Here is a 24,366-nt window from a genome sequence, read left to right as displayed (position 1 = left end):
GGCTTTATTGACCTGAAATGTTAGCTCTGTTTCATTCCCTGTGGATGCTATTAAAGCTCCTGGGTATTTCTTCCATTTTCTGCTCTTATTCAACCCTTTTAGGCAGAAAGAATTCAATTATGTGGTAATTTTGGTGCTATAGTTGCTGATGATAGTTTGTACCTGTGATAACTCAAAAGTGAAAATTCTTCTTGGAAAGGTCTCCAGACCTACCTTGCTTGAATAAAGAACAGGATCTTGTGAAATTGCACAGCAATGTAGCACCACATGGAGTGACGTGAATGGTTGTGTAAGATGTATTTTGTTTTAACAACTATTTAAAATGAAAGTTATCTTTTGATTTGAAGTGTTATTTCTTTTCATTTATATTTAATTGGTGTTGGTTCTGACGCATTTTAAAGAAAATGTTACAAGAACTGATTTCTTCATGGTGGTGGGGGGAATGCCATTCAGTTAAATTGATTAGTTTGATTAATGGTTTCCTCCACCAGAATTGTAAGGCTGTGGAAGATCTGTTATACACCGAATCTTTCTATGCATCTGTCCATCAGCCTTTTTCTGTGCTTCACCCCAACAAATTCATGATCTGCGTCTTCTACAGAACTCTTAGGGCACCTCACCCTCTGGGGAGCTGCACATGTGCAACTCCTCACTCCCGGCTGGTTGCTGTTTGTTCCCAGTGACTCACCATGAGCAGTTCCTGCCACTGTACTACCCGCAAATGTTTGTGTAGACAACTAAGGGAAGTACATCTGTTATTTAACCAAATATCTGGAGCTGTTTTCCTTCTGCTTCTGTAAAGTGGTTTCTGCAATATTTTGTTCTTCTGTCTTTCAGGAGGACTTCAATTTCAGGGAACTGGAAAGCAAATACTGGCTCTGCCATGCTGGAACAAGTGGCCATGACGGAACGGTAAGCATTTAGACCACACGAACCAAGATCAGGGGACACAGCTTTCCAGCAGCAGATTCAGCAGTGAAGTTAAGGAAGTACTGGAATGGAAAGTTTAAATAGTGAAATCTCCATTATTTATTTCACATATTCTCACTGGGCTAACTGGTCTCTTCACTGGGACAAAAGTTGTCACTTATTTTGAGAGTGTATCAATAATTATTAAATCCCAGGGTTAGCCAGGAAAGGTTCTTCCAATGGTGTTGTATTTTCTCGTTCTATCCCCTGCTTTTTTACCCTGCAAATCTTCACAATTATAAGGCATTTTAATAGCATAGCCCTATAGAAAACTACACTAACCAAGCACAATTAGAATTACTTACAAATCAAAGAATCATAATGTAGATGGGGAAGGCTGCACAAAGAAACAGACAACTGGAAAATGTTACTCTCATTCTGAAAAAGAATAAAAATTGCTCTCACAACCAATTTTCTTTGGGAGCCTCCTGATCTCTAACGACGCATTCTTTTACAAGACTGGCAATTACTAAAAATACCCAGGCGCTTCCTGTAGAGAAAAAAAACAAAGTTAATGTTTTGGGTTGATGACCTTTTATCTTTATGTTGGAAATCTCTAACCTGGCATTTAAAATCAATGTGACTTACAACTTACAATGATGCTATTGCCTTTAGTAACAGTGTAAATATTTTGTACAAGGCCCCGGTACCACCATAGTTCCCTAAGGTGAGTCCTTCCTCCTGCTCCCACTTGGAACACTGCAACTATAACATAAAGTCAAGAGATCAGTTGTGTAATACTTTTGGCAGATTTGATGGAAATTAATGTGGAAGCACAGCCTAATGCCTGGAAACAGTCTCTTAGAGATAGAAATGATACAGACGCTGACAGCTTTATTTAGGCCCAAGGAGACTGTCAAATTAATCCAGCTGACTCTTGACAGCACATTAAATCATTTGGAGGGTTAGTTTGGTGATGGGGAAAAATCAGATACTAAATGATAAAACTAATCATAAAACACACCTGTCTGCTCTAAGTGTGCATTTTGTTTCTTGATGATAATGACCAGAATTTTAATTTGCCCGGATTCTGTAGTAGAAAAGGGCAGGTATAGTATTTAAACTGGATTAGAAAGTAATTTACTGGAGGATTATGTGTGGCTTCCACTTATCCACTCATATTAAATGTGGGAGAAGGCTGAGTGAAATTCCATGCCATGTTTCAGAATGGTTCAGTGTTTGAGAGCACCCAGGTTCTTACAATTTCTGGTGTAACAGGACCACAACAGGATTGATTTCTGGTTTTCTGCCCTCATCTCCTCCTCCAGAGCAAGGGCTATTGCTAACAGGATGCTATTGGTCAAAGAATGTCTTTAGGCAGAAATGGGTACTGCAGATGCTGGAGATCAGAGTCAAGGTTAGAGTGGTGCTGGAAAAGCACAGCAGGTCAGGCAGCATCCAAGGAGCAGGAAAATCGATGTTTCGGGCAAAAACCCCTTTGTCCTAGTTATTCCTGTAAAGTTCCCAACAAGGTAGAGTTAGCATTGCATTTCCTTGTTTTAGGTGAAATAGTCAAAGAATCTCTGGAATAGGCATGGATTGAATGTTAGTGATGCTTTAAAGTATCCCAGAAATTCTCTCCAATGTGTTTCGAAAAGCCTCTTCAAATCTTTAGCAGCAAGTGTAAGGGCAAAACATGATAAGTAGTTCATGAAATCATCTGTTACAACGAGAGTTTGCTCACAATCTGCTGATCCCTGTTGAGAGAAGACATTAGATCATATGCTAGCTACTAAAATACATACAGTCTCCTTAATGGGAGCAGGCAGTTTAAGTGCCAGTCAATCCCTTAAAAAACCCTGTTATTATCTAGTACAAGCTTCAGCTCCTTCACCATATTTGCATCTTACACCAAATGCAAGTTGAACCAGCAGTTTAGTGATCATGGAGGCTCGTTAACACTTAAGGGATTTGTGGAAAATCAATCCTTTGATTTTTGACTTGAAATTTTCCTGTATTCCTATCTGAATGTGAAAATAGGAGTGTTGTATAGTAACATGCATAGAGGCATTATAACATTTTGTCTTCCTGTGCTGGTATCTCAAGACTATCACCCACAGTTCATCATCCATTTTAAAACAGCAGGGAGACGCAACACAAAATGCCTGGTCCCAAACTGTTAGTTTGAAGGAACAACAACAGGCCAGAAAGTGTACCAACATTTCCTGTACGAGGAACATATTTGACTAGTTTCAGTTTCCTCTAAGTATTACATTGCTGAGATGTTATATCACACCTGGGGCACTGCATGATGCATTAAGGCACAAACTCTGGATCTCACTCGACTGATATTGAAATGGAAACTCTCTCGCAGCTATCGAATGTGGGTGGATGCCTGTTCGGAGATGTTTGGTGGCCTGGACATCTGTGCAGTAAAAGCTGTACATGGGAAAGATGGGAAAGATTATATCATTGAGGTTAGTCGAATGGTCCTTGTGCCAATTTATGATGCACTTTTTACAATGTGAATATTGACTTTAATATGAGAGTTTTTCATCTTGTGTGGGTTCATCTAGTTGGAGATTAATTATTTCATATGCAGCTAATTGAACCAAAGGAGCATTTACCAAAAAGTAATAGCCATTTTAAGTTTGACTGCATGTGGATACAATTATAAGTTATAGTAGGTACAGTACAAATGGTTTATTTCTCATAAACCACAAATGATGATACATTGTTTATTAATAGAATATAACAGTTCATCACCATTCATAACCTATTTCTGATTTTATTTAATTGTGATTTTACTATTCCAATTGTGGAGTGATTCATGTTTTCCATTTGATTTTGTGTTGCTTTAGAGTCCAATTTTAATTAAGTCCACTGAAAGACTAGTGTGCTGTGCTATCCTAACCCCCATTCTCCCCCCCTGCCAAAAAAGAGGCTGAACAAAACAATGATTGTTTCAAGCAGGCAGAAGTCTTATTCCAGGAATACTTCTGTGGGTTCTGTGACCTCCCCAGGATCTTAGCTGGAAATTTGTTGCTGGCTCTGCCTGTTTGGATCGGTTGGTGAGCTGGTTAAGCAGCCATCATTAAAAGGGTGACTGGAAGCTATGCACAAACATTACAGGAAACATTTTTTATTGTTGGAGTCCAGAGGCATATGAAAATATATTCTGGGCTGCTATGAATCACCAACTCCCACCCAACATGGGAACCAGTTGATTTCTTACACTGTAACAGCCTGTGAGCTAAAACCGTCGAGCACCCCACTGAGTATCTGGAAACCCCAATCCGAAGTGAGCGCTACCTCTTGTGGTTTCTGTGGCATACTGGAGTTTAAAATTGTTGTATAATACATTTATAACTCTGTTTTAAAGCAATTGAGTTTTCTAGTTTCTATTGAAATCTTCCCTTAGAGTAATTCTCCCGTTCCCTCACGCTCTCCCTCTTCATTCTACTTTCTTACCACTTAATGCAGTAAATTATCAACCATTGGCTTAATTGAGTGTCTAGAAAAGTGCTGACTGATGATTTGACCTTGTATATTAAGAATGTGTGCAAGATTATTTTATTCTGTAGCTTTTGCCCTTCTGCAGGACTCATTCGATATAGTCCAGCAGTCCTTAAACTGTATTACACCCTTTGATTGCTTTTTGTAAGTACTTTAATATGCTTGAATATTATATTTGCATTCATCCTGACTACCTAGCTTTGCATCAGATATTTACACTACATCATTTTCCCTGTAACCACATTAGCATCTTAGCATTGGCAGCTTATATCTCATGCTTGCTTTCATTCCTGCATAAAAATGTTGAATGTAGTTAGCTCCTTACATCCATATGGATGTCAAATGAGGACAGAATTGCTTTTGGCTGTGATGTTCTTCACCAGTAAGTTGGGTGCCAGATTAAAACAACATCTGCTCATAGGATGGTGTAAACCTGCTGGACAGAGTATGTGGACAACAAATCAGTGGTGATCACAGTTGGACTCCACTGGAAACAGTAGTGCTCTTCTGCCCTCTCATGGTCGGATTAGCAAACAACTCAAATGATGAACCTCTTACCCTTGCACCTCAGTTCTTCTATTCACATTGTTGGGAGTATTATGTGGCAGCTGAGCTCAGTTGGGGACAATTGTAACAATCACAATTGTTTCCCAAAATTGCCTCCAGTGGTTGTTTGAAGCAGGGGAAGAACTAAGAAAAAGACTTGTATGTTCAGATTTCCCATTATATAATATATAATACAACAATCTGGTTCAAAGGTAACTTACTTTTGTATTTCTGTGTGTAAGAAACATTTGTTCTAATAGTAACAGCCTCAAAATGAGGTCTGCTGGAAACAGACACTATTTATAATGTAAAGGTTTGGCATTTCTTCTGTAGGTGTGCCATTTATTTTGACGACTTGTACTTGTGGTGCTACTTCTGTAATATGCCTGTGAAATGTTTTTGAAGTGCATGTGGCTGGACACATGTTTTACAAATGGATAGAAAGATCTGGGGGTGTACTGACTGTCTCTCTGTTGGTTTGCTGCCCACAGCCATTGAAATATCAGAAGTGGGAGGTGGGAGTCAATGCTATAATATTGATGCGAGTGAACATAAAGATACACAGAGAAGGCTACACTCTCCAAATGGATTGGGCTGCTAAGTTCAAGTCCAGGATATTGAGTTTTAGAAGTCAACCAGTTAAATAGCTTTCTTTTTTGTGGCTATCCATCCTCCACAAATGTGATGCAGCAGAAAGGGGAAGCAGTGGCAAAAGGGTAATGTCACCATAGTAATAATCCGGAGCCCAAAGGCAGGCTATGGGTACAACAGGTTGAATCGTATTGTGGAAGGTGGTGAAATTTGCATTAAATAAAATGCGGTAATTAAAACAAGTCTAATGACAGCCATGTAACCATTGTTTTTCACCATATAAACCAATTCATTGGCAAAAGAAATCTGCCATCCTCTCTTGCTCTGGCCACCTGTAACTCCAGACCCACGGCAATACCCACACTGCCCTGGTAAGCCATTCAGTTGTATCAAACTGATACAATGCCTAAAGAAAGGAATGAAATGGAATGACCAAGACTCCTCTCAACGGTATCTACAAAACCTGGGAACACTACCTAGGTTGTGTTCTGGGTCTATCCATCTCAGACAAGGGTGGCAGATATATAGGAACATCACCACCTGCAAATTCAGATGTGACAGAGTTGGAGAATGGAATGGAATCTTTGTAGAAAATGGGTTGTGAGGAAGAATAACCAAGGTAACTGTGGAGTCAGTGTGTTTGCAGTAGATATTGGTGGACAGCCTTTCTCTAGAATCAGAAACAGTGAAGTCAGGAATGGGAGGGAAGAGGCAAAGATGGCTCAGGTGAAGCTGAGAGAAGGATGGAAATTGACAACAAAGCTGATTAATTTTTCCAATTTGGGACAAGATCTGGAAGCAGCACCAATGACATTGTTGATGTAATAAAGAGAGAGTTGTGGATGATGGGGGCAAGTCAGACTGGAACAAAGCATGTTTCACATACCCCCACAATGAGACAGGCAAAGCAGGGACCTATGTGGATACCCATAGCCATATCTTTGACTCAGGGAACATCAGATGAATTAAAGGAGAAGTTTTGAAAACAAGGGATAGGAAAGGCAAGATTTATAAACTGTGAATGACAAGAGAAATTGTGCAACGGACCAAGAGGAAAAGGGAAGCATGCATAAGGTCCAGGCAGCTAAAAACAGAATGGACCTTGGATGAATATCGGGAGAGTAGGACCAATCTTAAACAAGGTATCAAGCAGGCTAAAAGGGGTCATGAAATAACTTTGGCAAGCAGAATTAAGGAGAATCCATGGCTTTTTATTCATATATAAGAAGCAAGAGGGTAACTAGAGAAAGGATTGGTCCACTAAAGGATAAGAAAGGTTGTGTGTTGAACCTGAGAAAATGGGTGAGATTCTCAATGATTACTTTGCATCAGTGTTCACTGAGAAGAGGGACATGATGAATGTTGAGATTAGGGATAGAAGTTTGTTTACTCTGGATCACATTGATATAAAGAGGGAAAATGCGTAGGGTTGGCTAAAGGATATTAAGGTCGATAAATCCCCAGGACCAGTTGGGATCTATCCCAGTTGCTGAGGGAGGCAAGAGAGGAAATAGCTGGGGGCCCTGACAGATATCTTTTGTTGCATCCTTAAACACAGGTGAAGTGCCAGAGGACTGGAAGGTTGCTCATGTTGTCCCCCTGTACAAGAAGGGTAGTAGGGATATTCCAGGTAACTACAGACCAGTGAGCCTGATGTCAGTGGTGGGATCGTTGCTGGAGAAAGTACTGAGGGATAAACTCCATTTATATCTGGAAAAGAATGGGCTTATCAGAGATAGGCAACATGGTTTTGTGCAGGGGAGATTGTGCCTTACTAACTTAATAGAGTTCTTTGAGGAAGTGACCAAGTTGATAGATGAAGGAAGGGCTGTAGATGTCATATACATGGACTTTAGTAAGGCATTTGATAAGGTTCCCCATGGTAAACTAATTGAGAAAGTGAAGTCACGTGGTGTGCAGGGTGTTTTGGTTAGATGGGTAAAGAACTGGTTGAGCAACAGGAGACAGAGAGTAGTAGTTTAAGGGAGTTTCTCAAAATGGAGAACGGTGACCAGTGGTGTTCCACAGGGATCAGTGTTGGGGCCACTGTTATTTGTGATATACATAAATGATCTGGAAGAGGGCACTGTTGGTCTGATCAGTAAGTTTGTAGACAACACAAAGACTGGTGGAGTAGCAGAAAGCATAGGGCACTGTCAAAGAAAACAGGAGAATACAGATAGACTGGAGAGTTGGACAGAGAAGTGGCAGATGGAGTTCAATCCAGGCAAATGTGAGGTGATGCATTTTGGGAAGTCTAATTCTACAGTGAACTATACTGTAAATGGAAGAGCCTTGGGAAAAGTTGGTGAGCAGCGAAGGCATATGGTATGCATGCCTTCATCGAACGGGGTTTTGAATATAAGAGCTGGCAGGTCATTTTTAAATTATCCAAGATTTTGGTTCAGCTGCATTTGGAATACTGTGTGCAGTTCTGGTCGCAACATTACCAAAAGGATGTGGACGCTTTGGAAAGGGTGCAGAGAAGGTTTACGAGGATGTTGCCTGGTATGGAAGGTACTAGTTATGTAGAGAGGTTGAGTAGGTTAGGATTGTTTTCAATCGAAAAAGGAGATGGAGAGGGGACCTGATTGGGGTCTAAGAAAATCATGAAGGGTATAGACAGGGTGGATAGAGATAAGCTTTTTCCCAGGGTCAGGGATTCAATAACGAGAGGTCACGCATTCAAGGTGAGATGTGAAAAGTTTAAGGGGGATACATGCGGAAAGTATTTTACACAGAGGGTGGTAGGTGCATGGAACGCGTTGCCAGCAGAGGTAGTAGAGGCAGGCATGGTCGTTTCATTTTAGGTGCATCTGAATAGATGCATGACTAGGTGAGGAGCAGAGGGATACAGATGCTTAGGAATTGGGCCAAAAGTTTAGACAGTGGATTTGGATCAGCTCAGGTATGGAGGGCCAAAGGGCCTGTTCCTGGGCTGTAAATTTTCTTTGTTCTTTATTCTTTTTTCAAACTGAGAATGAGCTCACCAAGGTGAAGGAGGGTGGTAGTGGATGACTTCTTTTTAAAGAGTCCATACATCGTTTCAACAATTTGATGACTGTTCCAGATCTTGTTATGTGTAATATACTTGGAAATGTGGATTTTGCCTTTGGCTGTTCTTGGCCTGCAGACCTGTTGTCAGTGTGTTGATTATTGTCTGGTATTCTAAGTCTCTGTCGTTGTTTGGATGTGTTCTTTGTGCACAATTAGTATATTGTAAACTTCCCTAATCTCGCTTCTGTCCTTCCTCAACGGGACTTTATTAGGTGCTGTAAATGATTAAGACCTGGTTTCACATTTTGAAAACCTCTGCGGGGGTGACCATGTTCCTGCTGTCGAGGTATGTGATTCAGGCCTTTTGTCCTATTTGTAGTTGAGGTAATTCTGTAGCTGCATGCTGGTCATGCACTACCTTTATCCTCCTTTATTTGTTAAAATGTACATCTCTGAGAATTTGTAAGGTGGTGGCTTGGCAAGATTACTCTCACTTACCTTCCAAACATCATCTCAGATGGAATAAGGTGTATCCAGAGGTGTAACTCGAATGTGTAACACGGCAATACAGATGTCTTGTTTCGTTGTCCTATGTTTCATGGTGAGATATTTAATAGGCCAAACTATTTGTTCAGTGAGACCATGTGATGTGAGATAATGAGATGAGAATGTCTCTTGGTTCACACCTTATTTGGAAAGACCTCTCTGAAAGGCCTGCCCTATACTGTAGAGTCGAAAAGTGTGTTGCTGGAAAAGCACAGCCGGTCAGGCAGCATCTGAGGAGCAGGAGAGTCGATATATCTGGCATATGCCCTTTATCAGGAAGGGTTTATGCCCAAAACATCGATTCCCCTGCTCCTTGGATGCTGCCTCACCTACTGTTATTCCAGTGCCTCACCTTTCGACTCTGACTCTCCAGCATCTGCAGTCCTCACTTTCTCTCTGCTCTAGGGGTAAATGTAGAGTAATAGGGGAATGGGGTGGGTGGGATACTCTTCAGTGGGTCAGTGTGGACTTGTTGGGCCGAAGGGCCTGTTTCCACACTGTAGAGTTTCTATGATTCTATACTGTTGCCTATTGTCAGAAATTATGTCTTTGAATGTGCTAAACAGGCTGAGTGCTGCATTCCCTGTGCCTGCCTTGGACACATTTGCAAGGTACATTACCTGATGTCTGATCATTAGAAATTTGTAGGAACAATTTGTGATCAGTGATTACGATGAAGTTTGTCTCCCAGCAGAGATCAGTGGCAATTTTGGGCAATGGGACAATTGATATCTTATACAGGTGATTGCTGCTACAGCTGGTGAATCTGGCATTCCTTAACGTATCCTGGCCAACTTTTCAAAATCACTGTTGGTCCCTGGCCAGTAGACCATATCACATGCTTGTTATCCTGTTTATTCTATGCCCATATGCCCTCTGTGTAGTTACAACAAAATGCCCTGGTGAAGAAATTGTTTTCCTTTGAAAATAATACCTCTTCGAAACTTGAGCTCATCTCAAAGGCCAACTGCATCTGAGTGTGTCAGACCACGTTATGATTGTTGTAATAATGGTACAGATTTTTAAAAAATGAATCTGTTCAGAGATGTTATTACATACCTCTGGAGCAGGTGGGACTTCAACCTGAGTCTCTTGGTCCAGTTATAGGGACAGTACCACTGCACCACAAGAAGGCCCAAACAGATGGCATTTTGTGTGTGTTACTTAAAAGGACTTGCCTACATAAAGGTTCAGCATGACAAGCGCCCAGATCATGTGGTAGCAGTGAAATTCAACCCTGAGCCTTAATCCAACACCTTGGACTGCTTGGCCATGCTACCCACAAATTTTTATTTAATCTATTGTTCTAATCAACCTGTTCAGTGATGTTACGCATGTAGGACTTGAACCTGGACCTCCCAGTTTAAGGATAGGGACATTACCACAGTGCCACAACAGGGTTCGACCATGCTGACCTTCAATGATAATCCTCCACAATGCCTTCAGCTGCAGCCGGTGAGTTGTTTCCAATTGAAGGCTGGTCACGTTTACACTGACCAAAACGTACAGTGCCGTTCAGTTTTGAGCACATCCTGTCCTTTGATGTAGATCCAGTGGGGTGTCTGCATTCTTGTTTGTGTTTGGCAGTCTGCTCAGTGAGGCTGACATGACCATTTTGGTACTAATTTTGTCACAGATGTCAAAGTCATAACCCTGTGCTTATAACAGCAGTCACTGTTGTCTAGGTGGTACACTTGTCAGTACAAGGCTGCAAATTAGTTTCAATGGTTTGTGATCATTTTCACAGTGAATTGTTTTCGAAACACAACATACTTATGGAACCTTGTGATACTGAATATTAAAGCAAGTGCTTTACACTCTGTTGGAATAATTGGATTGCCCTCATATTAGACCTTTGGATCAAATCCAATTGGTGTACTATTGTGCATAACACATGCCCTTTCTACAAAATATCAATTCCCAAGATTGTCTTCTTCCTTAGGTTGTGCTGTAGAATACAGTTTACTGCAGACAGTGCTTGTTTGAGAGATTAAAACATATGTCAATGGCCCTACTTCCATAAATACATAGGAGTTCTCTGAATGATGATACATTCTAAACTTTTCAAGTAAAGTATCGTGCCAAGAAGTTGAAGAATTCAAGGCATTTTTGGAGGTGATTTTTGTGTTGTGGGGTCAACAGTTGTCTTGCATGTTCAACTTAACATGGGTCAGCACAATTTGTACAAAGCCAAAAAATGATCTGACCTTGCATTAACCTGGCACTTCTTGTTGTTGACAATGAGCCCTTCTTGCTGAGATACTTGTATCAGTGAGTGAAAGTTCCAATCATACACTTCTTTGCTGATGATATTGCAATATTAAGCAAAAGCAATGTGTATGTGTCCATTTTCTGTAATTCTGTCCGTATGTTGCTGGAACACATCCTGACTGACCAATAAACTAACTGGTAGCCTCTGGAACAATACCTTCCAAATGGTGCTCTGAAGGTAATGACTTCTTGATTACCTTGGCTACTGACCAGTATCCATGTTTGGTGTCCAGAGTAGATGAGAATTTGTCTCCTGCAAACTTGATTGAGTTCTTCCATCAATGGAATATTGTGTGTGTATACCTCTCTTTCGGGAAAGATTTAGATGTCTCAGATCTAGACATACCTGGTTGCACCATCCATCAATTGACTTATACCAGTCTGTGAGATTATCCATATATGGATGATAAAATAGTTATTGATCAGTGCTGGGTTCACTGCTTTTCATCATTTATATAAATTATTTGGATATATCTATAGGAGGTATGGTTAGTAAGTTTGCAGATAACACCAAATTTGGTGGTATAGTGGACAGGGAAAAAGGTTATCTCAGAGTGCAATAGGACCTTGATCAGATGGGCCAATGGGCCAAAATGTGGCAGATAGAGTTTAATTTAGATAAATGTGAGGTGTTGCATTTTAGTAAGGTAAACTAAGGCAGGACTAATGCAATTCACAATATGGCACTGAGGAGTGTTGTTCAACAGAAGGAACTAGGGTGCAGGTTCATAGTTCCTTGAAAGTGAAGTCGTAGGTAGACACGGTGGTAAAGAAGGCATTCGGTGTTCTTGCTTTCATTAGTCAGTGCATTAAGCATCAGAGTTACGAGGTCATGTTGCAGCTATACAGCTCATTGGTGTGGCCACTTTTAGAATACAGTTCATTTAGAGTCATAAAGTCCCACAACACAAAGACAGGCCCTTTGGTCCAAAGTGGTCCATGTTGACCAAAATGTCTGTCCATGCTAACCCCATTTTCCTACACTTGACCCATATCCTTCTAAACCTTTCCCATCCATGTATTTGTCCAAATGCCTTTTAAATGTTGTTAATGTACCCACCTCAACCATTTCCACTGGCAGCTCATTCCCTGAGTAAAAAGGTTGCCCCTCAGGTTCCCTTCTATTCTTTACCCTCTGACCTTAAACTGGTGCCCTCTAGTCCAGGATTCCCCAACCCCCGGAAAAAGACTGAGTGCATTCACCCTATCCATGCCGCTCATGATCTTATACACCTCTATAAGTTCCCCCACAGTCTCCTACGCTCTAAAGAAGAAATATCTTAGCTTCTTCAACCTCTTCCTATAACTCAGACCAGGCAACATCCTTGTAAATTTCTTCTGAACTCTTTCCAGTTTAATAACATCAAGGTGACCAAAACTGAAGACAATACTCCAAGTGCAGCCTCACCAGTGTTCTGTACAACTGCAACATAACTTTAGCTTCTATACTCCATGCCCTGACTGATGAAGGCACTTGTGCCAAAAGCCACCTTCATTGCCCTGTCTACCTGCGACCTGCGAACCATGGACCTGAATTCCTTAATGCCCTACCATTCACCATGAAACTCCTGCCTTATTTTGACTTTCCAAAATGCAAGACCTCCACTTATTATATTAAACTCCATTTGCTATTTCTCAGCCCACTTCCCTAGCTGATTAAGATCCTGCTGCAATTTCTGATAACCTTCCTTCTTGTCCACAACACAGCCTATTTTAGTGTCATCTGCAAACATACTAATCATGCATTGTACATTCTCATCCAAATAATTGATATAGGTTACAAAAAGCAAAGGGCCCAGCACTGACCCCGAGGCACTCCACTAGTCACAGGTTTCCAGTTCAACAAGCATCCTTCCACTACACTGGACTCACCATTATAGGAGAGATATTGTTAAACTTGAAAGGGTTCAGAAAAGATTTGCAAGGATGTTGCTGGTATTGGAAGATTGAATTATAGGGAGAGACTGAATTGGTTGGTGCTTTTTTCCCGGGAGCATCAGAGGCTGAGGGGTGACCGTATAGAGATTTATCAAATCATGAGGGACATGGATAGGGTGAAGACTCAAGTTCTTTTTCCCAGGATCGGAGAGTCCAAAACTAGAGGGCATAGGCTTAAGGTGAGTTTGTAAAGCTTCAAAATGGACCTGAGGGGCAACATTTTCATGCAGAGGGTGGTGCAAGTAGGGAATGAGCTGCTAGAGGAAATGGTGGAAGCTGGTACAATTACAACATTTAAAAGGCATGTGGTTGGGTATATGAGTAGGAATGGTTTTGTGGATTATGGGCCGAATGCTGGCAAATGGAACTAAATCAGTTTAGGATATCTGGTCAGCATGGATGAGTTGGACTGAATGCTCTGATTCCATACTGTATGTCTCTATAATTGCAATCTGTGTCATCTAGCTTTCTCTTAAGTATTTCCTGTATATGAACATTGTAGCCTCTGAGAGGGTTGATTGATGGAATTGCGAGAGAGCCTGTTGGAGAGATCTCAGAGTCTCCCAACCTCCTTCCCCACACAACCCTGTGCACCACAGCTCCCTAACTGTAGCAAGTCCCTGGAGTTTCCTTGTTCCTGGTTCCTCCTTAGGAAACTCACTGCTATCCCAGCAGTGGTCACCTCTTCCAGTGAAGAGACCTGCTAGTTATTTGATTCACTTGCAGCTCTTGGAAGTGGGAATTCCTGTTGGATAAGGACAGAAATCCTGCCTCAAATCAATTAATTGCCAAAATTTGGCTGTGTGGTGAGCTCAACAGTCATGGGTAGGCTCACTCATTATTCTTAAGCTAAAATTGAGTGTAAAATGATATCCTTTAATAAGTGATAGAAAGGTAAATGTGGGTGCTCATACACAGACCCAGACATTAAATTCCTAATGTTATCCATTTTTGTTAGAAGACAACAGAATTCTGAGCCCTGTTATTTGGTTTACAGTGACTATTATGATCACTATTAAAAATGTGGATTACCTTATAGAAAAAAAAATTTAAAAGTTTTTTGGATTTAGGATTCAAATTTCTGTTTCAGTTAAGCTTCCAACGATGTATGGAATAATTATTAAACAGACTTTTCTCTATATTTCTTCACTTTTTTTATTGCAGGTAATGGACAGTGCTATGCCCTTGATTGGAGAATACATTGAGGAAGACAGGCAATTAATAGCAGATCTGGTCATCGAGAAAATGAACCAACTTCTGTCCGAAAACCCTGCAGCATCACAGCAAAGAGTTGGAATGACACTGAGCCAGGTTAGTAGGCAGACAGTCAAGCAGGTTTTTTTCACTGGTCCTATTTCCTCCTGTAATGGTGAGGATTGTTTGCTGAGGTTTGGCTCTAATGAAGATGCTGGGTTCCGTCAGTAGGACGGTGAAGCACATTCATCCTGCTGTGTTCATGCTGGCTCTCTGCAAGAGTAATTTAGTTGGTCCAATCTCCTGTCCTTCCCCCACAGTCCAAGAAGATTTTTTCTCCTCCCAAGTGTTTATCCAGTTTCCTTTTAAAAGTCATGATGGAATTTGTCTTGTCCTGCAGTCAATATGTTTCAGATCCAACAACTTACTGCATAGAAAAAAAATCCTTGTTCTTTAACCAGTCTCCTTTAACTGGGTGGCTCTAGTTCTTGATCCTATTACAATAGGAAGAGATTCTTTTTATCTATACCACTCATGATTTCAAGTATCTGCACCAAATCACATCTTAATCTTCTCTAAGAACAACCACCTCAATTTTGTAATCTATCCATGTAACTGAGAAGCCTTCTCCCAGAAAGAAAAGAACAAAGAAAATTTACAGCCCAGGAACTGATCCAAATCCACTGTCTATCACCTATCACCCAATTCCTAAGCATCTGTATCCCTCTGCTCCCCACCTACTCATGCATTTGTCCAAACGCACCTTAAATGAATCTACCATGCCAGCCTCTACTACCTCTGGCAACATGTTCCAGGCACCTACCACCCTCTGTGTGAAGTACTTTCCGCGTGTATCCCCCTTAAACTTTTCACATCTCACCTTGAATGCATGACCTTTCGTTATTGAATCCCTCACCGTGGGAAAAAGTTTATCTCTATCCACCCTGTCCATACCCTTCATGATTTTGTAGACCACAGTCAGGTCCCCCCCTCAAACTTCGTTTTCTAATGAAAACAATCCTAGCCTCCTCAGCCTCTCTTCATAGCTAGCACCTTCCATACCAGGCAACATCCTCGTAAACCTTCTCTGCACCCTCTCCAAAGTGTCCACATCCTTTTGGTAATGTCGCGACCAGAACTGCACACAGTATTCTAAATGCGGCTGAACCAAAGTCTTGTACAATTTTAACATGACCTACTAGCTCTTATATTCAATACTCCGTCCAATGAAGGCAAGCATACCATATACCTTCTTGACCACTCTTTCCACCTGTGCAGCCACCTTCAGGGTACAATGGAGCTGAACTCCCAGATCTCGCTGCTCACCAACTTTTCCCAAAGCTCTTCCATTTACAGTATAGTTCACTGTAGAATTAGACTTCCCAAAATGCATCACCTCACATTTACCTGGATTGAACTCTATCTGCCACTTCTCCGTTCAACTCTCCAGTCTATCTATATTCTCCTGTTTTCTTTGACAGTCCCCTGTGCTTTCTGCTACTCCACAATCTTTGTGTCATCTGCAAACTTACTGATCAGACCACCAATCCCCTCTTCCAGATCATTTATGTATATCACAAATATAAGTGGCCCCAGCACTGATCCCTGTGGAACACCAATAGTCACCCTTCTCCATTTTGAGAAACTCCCTTCAACTACTTCTCTCGGTCTCCTGTTGCTCAACCAGTTCTTTATCCACCTAGCTAGAACACCCTGCACACCCTGTGACTTCACATTCTCCATTAGTTTACCATGGGGAACCTTATTAAACACCTTACTAAAGACCATGTATATGACATCTACAGCCCTTCATTCATCAACTTGATCATTTCCTCAAAGAACTCTATTAAGTTGGTAAGGCATGATCTCCCCTGCACAAAACTATGTTGCCTATCACTGATAAGCCCATTCTTTTCCAATTATAAATAGATTTTATCCCTCAGTACTTTCTCCAGCAACTTTCCCACCACTGATGTCAGGTTCACTAGTCTGTAGTTAACTGGAATTCCCTACTACCCTTCTTGTACAGGGGGACAACATGAGCAACCTTCCAGTCCTCTGGCACTTCACCTGTGTTTAAGGATGCAACAAAAGATATCTGTCAGGGCCCCCAGCTATTTCCTCTCTCACCTCCCTCAGCAATCTGGGATAGATCCGATCTGGTCGTGAGGATTTGTTCACCTTAATATGCTTTAGCCTACCAAATGCATCTTTGCTCCTTTTGTCAACATGATCCAGAGTTATCACACTTCTATCTCTAATCTCAACATTTGTCATGTCCCTCTTCTCAGTGAACACTGGTGCAAAGTAATCATTGAGAATCTCACCCATTTTCTCAGATTCGACACACAACCTTCCTTCCTTATCCTTTAGTGGACCAACCCTTTCTCTAGTTATCCTCTTGCTTCTTATAAATGAATATAAAGCCTTGGATTCTCCTTAATTCTGCTTGCTAAAGTTATTTCATGACCCCTTTTAGCCCACTTGATTCTCATTTAAGATTGGTCCTACTCTCCCAATATTCATCCAAGACCTATTCTGTTCTTAGCTGCCTGGACCTTATGTACGCTTCCCTTTTCCTCTTGGCTAGTCACACAATTTCTCCTGTCATCCATGGTTCATGAATCTTGCCTTTCCTATCCCTTGCTTTCAAAGGGATATGCTATCCTGCACTATCTATCTTCAAACTATCTTTGAAAGCCTCCCAAATATCAAATGTGGACTTCCCTTCAAATAGCTGCTCCCAAACCACATTCCCAGCTCCTGGCGAATTTTGATATAATTAACCTTGGCCCAGTACTCTTCCCTTAGGACCACTCTCATCTTTGTTTCCGAGTATTCTAAAACGTACAGAATTGTGGTCACTATTCCCAAAGAGATTCCCCACTGCAACTTCTACCATCTCGCCTGGCTCATTCCAGGTCCAATATGGCCCTTCCCTCGTTGGACTATTGACGTACTTCTCTAGAAAACTTTCCTGGACGCTCCTTACAAATTCTGTCTCATCCAGACCTCTGACACTTAGTGTATTCCAGTTGATGTTGGGAAAATTAAAATCTCCCATCACCACTACCCTGTTGCCCTTATATCTTTCCATAATCTGTTTACCTATTTGTTCTTCTACCTCACGCTCATTGTTGGGAGGCCTGTAATACAGTCCCAACAATGTCACTGCACCCTTCTTATTTCTCAGCTCTACCCATAATGCCTCACTACCCAAGCCCTCCATAGTATCCTCCTTTAGCACTGCCATGATATCATCCCTGACTAGCAATGCAACTCTTCCCCCACCTTTTTCTTCCCCCCCCTGTCTGAAGCATCTACATCTTGGAACATTTAGTTGCCAGTCATGCCCTTCCTTCAACCAAGTCTCTGTGATCGCAATAATGTCCAATCCAAGCCGTACGTTCATCTGTTTTATCCACTATACTCCTTGCGTTAACGTATTTGCACTTCATCTGCTCTCTGCCTCCTCTTCCCCTTGGTAATGCTAACTCTGTGATCCTTACAGTCTCCAGTTTCCACCTCACTGACTACTAGTCTTCTCTTCTGGTTCCCATAAAAGCTTTATGAAATTCTATGTCATTGTAAAGCCTGGTGCAGTGCCCAAAATCAGTGATAAAACTAAATCCCTGCAACAATCCATTACTTTAAAAAACTTAAATTTACAGTGGCCAATTTAAAGGAATTACACAGCAATATTTTGCATATTAAGACTTTTAACAAATGGTATAACAAAAACTAAAAGCAACACCTGACTGAAAAATTTACATATGCCACTTATATTCTAAATTACAAGAAATTTCATTTATAAATGGTTTATGATCAACATTTTTCCCCACAGTTATAATTTATTCTGTCCTTTAGGTAGATGCTCTATCCACCTGAAACCAGTCTGAAGCAATGCTTAATCCAAATTGATCCAAGCGTGAAGGACTTTTCCAGTCTGATAATCTCTAATCCTGAACTTTTATAATTATCGTTATCCTGGAGATTACCCACTAGCTAGATGATTCTTCAAGTCTTGTTTAAATTTTCACAAACTGAATTTCTTCAAATCAAGTGTGAGCTCCCACCCACATTCGTGCACCGTAAACTATGGGCACTGGCTGTCTTTATCTCTCAGCTCATCCTCTCGCTGTTGGATTCTAGCAGACTGTGGTGTGAGGTTTGATAATATTCCAAGAAAAAAAACCTGTAAACCAATTCTACTTCCTTAGGATTCTGACCTAATTCACCCAAAACCACTCCATAGCATCAAGAATTCCATTGGTCTTGTATCCAATAGAAATATTAATCTGCTATCTTTTAGACTCCCATCTTCTTTCTATCTTGAAAACAACTGGAAAGTTCAAAGTATGAACATTTACAAACCTGACATTCTTAACAGCTTCCTTGGACTTTGCAGATTAACAGTCTATTCACTGTCCACACACATGTTTTTGCAATTGTCTACAGGGCTGAAGCTTGTACTTCCCAATAAAAATAATCTGTAACCACACTGACCCAGGCTGACTGTCAGCAGAATCCAGAACAGGTCATACGACCCACTTCATTCCTCTATTTTAGCCTAAACACTGTCCTGAACATACAGACCTTAAAAAGCCTAATGCTTTCTTGCAAGTAGAAAAATAAAATTAAGGCCAGTACTTGAAACGGAAACTAAAGAAGGAACAGAGATTAAGGACTGAAATTGTTGAACTCAGTGTTAAATGCAGAAGGCTATGAAGTGCTGTTGCTCAAGCCATTAGCAGCAGATCACCCAAAAGACAGCCCCCCAAATAGACAGCTTTGCTAGTAACCTGGAGACCACAGAATGACAAAAAGTGCTGAGGCCTGTTCTGGAAGGCTGTGTCCAGTTCTGATAATAAGGATATTATTAAGCTGGAGAGGGTTCAGAAGAGATTTACCAGGATGTTGCTGGGTATGGAAGGTTTGAGTTATAAAGAAAGGCTGGATAGGCTGGGACTTTTTTTTCACTGGAACATAGAAATTGAAAGGTGACCTTTGTAGAAGTTTATAAAATAATGAGCGGTATAGATAGAGTTAAAGATTGTTGTCTTTCCCTAGGATGGAGGATGTCAAGACTTTGAAGCACATTTTTAAGATGAGAGGAGAGAGATTTTAAAAAAGACATGAGGGGCAAATGTTTTACACAGAAAGTAGTTTGCATGTGAAACAAACTTCCTGTGAAAGTGGTGGATTTGGGTACAATTACAACGTTTAAAAGACAGTTGGATAAGTACGTAAATACAAAAGATTTAGAGGGATATGAGCCAGGAGCAGGAGGGTGAGACTACTTTAGTTTGGGAATTATATTCAGCATAGATTGATTGGACCAAAGGGTCTATTCTATGTTGTATGACTTTTAAATCCCATAATAAAAACAAAATGCTGTTTGAAAATTTGGTTATAAAGGAAAATTCTACTGGAATTGAAAAATGAACTCGTTTCTCTCTTCACTGATGCTGCTAGACCTGGCAAGTTTGCCCAAAACATTGTGTTTCTGTTTCAGATTTCCAGTATCTACAGAATTTTGTTTTTGTTGACAAGCATCCTCAACCAGGGACACTTGGAGGATAACCCTGGAAATTAGGTTTGATGGTGCAGGGGAGATTGACCACTGTGACAATAGGAAGAATGGGGGAGGAAAACATTAATGTGAGAGGCGTGTGAGTGCCTTGTGGTTGGAGATATAACAAAGAACCAAGAAAGGTTTGGTGGCATGAGCAAGGGATTAGTGACAAGGCAAAAGTGGTAATCAGTGTTGGTGGGATGGCAGAAGTTGGCAATTCAGAGAAGCAAGAGAGAGGCCATGGTTAGCAGTAGGAGTGTGGCTAAACAAAGGAATCTTATGGCTCCAAGCCCGCAAGGACTCCTTTATCACCCACTTATCTTGTTGTTAGCTACCAACCTCCATTGACTTTGTCTTTCCAAGCCCTGTGAAAGTCTGAATAGAAGCAAATAATTTTAACTCATACTCCCAATTTCTCTTCCAAAAATGGGACACTCAGATGCCTCAAATGCATCACTGTAAATATGGTAGTGGTTAGCAGCTTAGGATATATTTGGTAGTTTAACTTCCCATCCATCACGAAGGTAAGGTAAATGTCATTGCCTATGTCTAGATTAGAGTGGTGCTGGAAAAGCACAGCAGTTCAGGCAGCATCCGAGGAGCAGTAAAATTGACGTTTCGGGCAAAAGCCCTGCATCAGGAATACAGGCAGAAATCCTGAAGGGTGGAGAAATGTCACTGCCTATGCTGAAAGTTTAAAAGGAGCATCCTAATGGCAAGAAGAGATGGTCGTCACAGATTTTGTAGTGGGTTGGAAATCAATGCTCATTTAGCAATCGTGTCTCCTTCTTCTGTTCTATCATCTTTGAGGTTTCCAAATTAATTACTCACTACAGGTTCCTTTTGCTTTGAATTGGTACACCTTGGCAAAAACATTGACAGACATTGGGTTAGCTAATGCCACCCAGCTCTAACTCTCCATCACCTCTCGACATTTTCAATGCCAATATCTAACTTTGGATGAGCTGACAGTTCCTCTAGAAAAGCACTGCAAAGATTGCAGCCATTGTCTTCAGCCCCACAGGCTATTCCCACACCACGAACCTCATTCCTCTCCCTCTTCACTGTCTATGATACTGAAATGAGTTTCCAGTACTGACTCTTTTAATAATAAAAATAAATTACTTCCACCTCTGTAGCATGGCTGTCTTTAATTCTAACAATAAGCCTGTCTGTTGTTGAATACTCATTCATGCTTTTCTCACTCCTAGATCTGATTACTCTGATGCTGTTCTGGTTGACCACTCATTCTCCACACTGTATACACCCATCAGCTCTGTGTAATAACGCCACCAAGTCACCCTTTATTTACACACACAGTCCCTAACACTGATCCAGCTCCCTCAGAGCCAGCTCTGAGTGTGTAGGATGTCTGAAACTCCAGTTCTTAACTATCAGCCAGGGCTCTCTGATTGAGGCTGTTAATCTGGTTCCAGTCAAGGAATTCATATTCTGTAAGGTCTACCTGGCTGATCTCATTACAATGACTACACTCTGTAATGATTCAGTGCTTTGTTTTTTGTTTGTTTTCCAGTGTTAAATCCTGCTCAGCCATTCCTCCCTGCCCTTGTTGACCTACAATGGCTCCTGTTTCTTAAATCTCAAATTTAAACCTGTAGATTTGTATACAAGTCGCTGCATGACATCTAGGAGAAAGTGAGGACTACAAATGGTGGAGATCAGAGCTGAAAATGTGTTGCTGGAAAAGCACAATAGGTTAGGCAGCATCCAAGGCGCAGGAGAATCGATGTTTCGGGCATGAGCCCTTCTTCAGGAATGAGGAAAGTTCCAGCAACACATTTTCAGCTGCATGACATCACCATCCCTATGTTCCTCCAATCTCTTCCAATTTTCAAGCTGTGAATTCATTTTCTCTTAGAAGTTTTTTTTAAATGCTTTATATTTTTCTACCTTAATAGTAGAACAAGAAAGCAGGATTTGTAGCTTCACTGATCACAAAAAACAACTATTTTGTCCAGCGACATCAAATTTCCAATGACCTGAGGTGATCTGCAATATCGTAAATTTATGTTTTAAAATGTGCATTCCATCACAATTCAATGATTTACTAGGGAGGGATGCAGGAATCAAAGACCAGCTTTCTTCCCTTAAATCAATATTGTCCTGAGTCTCTGTGATCTTGAAAATGTCATTCTCCAAAATAACCGAGCAATATTTCTCTCTTTCAGTTCCTAGAACTATTCCTAAAAATCAACTTTTCTTGCCTGGATCAATTTATGTGCACAGTGCACATTAATTTTCAACATCCAATAGGTTGTATCTTACAAATGTCTTCCTCAGGGTTCAGTTGATTTCTGTTGAACTAATTAGGAGTTTTTAGTCTCCAGTAAGTGATGTACGGTCCTAATGACAATTAAGTCTATTGCACAGCTCCTGCAAATATCCCTACATTCACCTTAATCTCTTTATATCAACAGGTCCAGCCTCAGTCAACAAAAACACAAGCGCATCCTGTGCCAGGAGCCACTTCCCAGTGGGGCCAGCCAGGCCAAGCCCGTCCAGCACCTCAAGGTGTGTATTACCTTAGCAAGTACTTAGGGCCTTGGCCAGCAATTCATATATGGAACTAAACAAATGTCTTTAATATATATTTATCAACAGGTGAAATAAGGGAGCATGATGGAATGCCCCAGACCTTTCTCCTTGCAAAATAGTCATGATTGTCAGTTGAACTGTTTTGTAAAATTAAACAGTTAATGATCCTTCATTCAGGTATAAGCTTACTATTGTTTTCAAAATGAACTGAGGCTATGCTGGCTATAGATCTGAGATTAGTCAATTGATCATCATCATTGTATCAAGTATAACATTTCAGAAATCTGCCTAATCTGATTTTAATACTTGTCTTTAATATGGAGCTTATGTAGTAATTTACCTTCATTTTCATAGTATAATTTGAACGAAAATCCTTTCCAAGAAATAATATGAGAGAATTAGCAACGTTGGGGGAGATAAATGTCCAGTGACCCAATGGAAACATAATGGGGAGTCAACTCCTGACTCTTCAAAGCCGGTTCACAGTCTACAAGTTATACGTCAGAGGTCAGGTGGAATACTCCCCACTTACCTGGAAGGGTGTAGTTTCAACAACACTCAAGAAGCTTGACACGATTCAGGACAAAGCAGCCTGCTTGATTTACACCACATCCACAAGCATTCACTCCCTCCACCACTGACGCTCAGCAGAAGCAGTGTGTACTACCTATAAAGTGCACTGCAGAAACTCAGCAAAGATCCTTCCAAACCCACACCAACTGGAAGGACAAGAGCTGCAGACACAAGGCAACACCACCACCTGCAAGTTCCCCTCCAAGCCACTCACCATCCTGAATTGGAAACACATCACCGTTCCTTCCTTGATGATGAGTCAATATCCTAGAACTCTCTCCCTAATGGTATTGAAGGTCAACCTACAGCAGCGGACTGCAGTGGTTGAAGAAGACAGCTCACCACCACCTTCTCAAGGGCAACTAGGGACAGGGAATCAACACAGGGCCAGCCAGTGACACCCACATCCCACAAGTGAATAAAAACACAAATGCACAACATTGCTCTCTCTTATCCCTTCAACTGGATGCTGTGTTGAAGAATGCAGGGCCTAGGCAGAGGACTGAACTTTCACTTTGTAGTTGAGAACCAGGGGCCAAAAGCGTTTTTGGGTCCTGAACTTGCCCTGGGGGGGAAGGAAACAGTCACTTGCTGATACTTTAACATGGAGATGGGTTCCCAGTCCAATTAGGATGGTGGACAGACTCTCTAAGCTGGATTGCAAATCAGAGGCCTTCAGGGCAGGAGATGGCTATCAGGCCACCACAGTTCGGGTTATGTAGTGTTAAGGGTTGGGTCTCTACAGGGTGAACCTCAGGAAAGCAGAGTGGCTGGTGGGAAAAGTTCAGTTGGCTTCTATTAACAAGGCTATAATTGAGGCCAATGGCTGTCCCAAATCCACCTCAGCCACAACAACAGATATTGGGAACAGGTTGGACATAGGCATAGCTGACCTTGGCAGGCCCTATAAATCCAGCCCAGATGTGATGGGGGTTTTGTAAATAATTCAATGCAAACATCTTCTGCCACAAGGTTGATATATGGCAAAAAAATGTTATTAAGAGTTAAGCATGGTGCTTTGTCATGTATGATCATTCCAATAAAAGTCAATGTTTCTGCTTCAGTGAAACCTGAGGATGCATGGAATGGAAAGATGTGATCTTTCAAAAGTCAAGATTGGTTAGCCTGGTTAGTAAGGTTAAATCACATGGGAT

General features: G+C 41.2%; 1 protein-coding gene across 1 annotated transcript in view; it reads left to right on the top strand.

The window, feature by feature from the left end:
* Positions 1 to 24,366, top strand: part of syn3 (synapsin III) — a 232,351-nt gene that overhangs the window by 191,579 nt on the left and 16,406 nt on the right. Inside the window, exons 8-11 of the mRNA XM_087997272.1 lie at positions 838 to 912; positions 3,284 to 3,386; positions 14,479 to 14,625; positions 22,522 to 22,615. Coding sequence (XP_087853398.1) covers positions 838 to 912; positions 3,284 to 3,386; positions 14,479 to 14,625; positions 22,522 to 22,615 — 419 coding nt within the window. The remainder of the gene's footprint in view (positions 1 to 837; positions 913 to 3,283; positions 3,387 to 14,478; positions 14,626 to 22,521; positions 22,616 to 24,366) is intronic.

Source organism: Chiloscyllium plagiosum, unplaced genomic scaffold (assembly GCF_037043375.1).
Source record: "Chiloscyllium plagiosum isolate Xiang-an unplaced genomic scaffold, Cpla_swu_hap1 HiC_scaffold_19, whole genome shotgun sequence".
Lineage (NCBI taxonomy): Eukaryota > Metazoa > Chordata > Chondrichthyes > Orectolobiformes > Hemiscylliidae > Chiloscyllium > Chiloscyllium plagiosum.
This window is presented reverse-complemented; position numbering and strand designations above follow the sequence as displayed.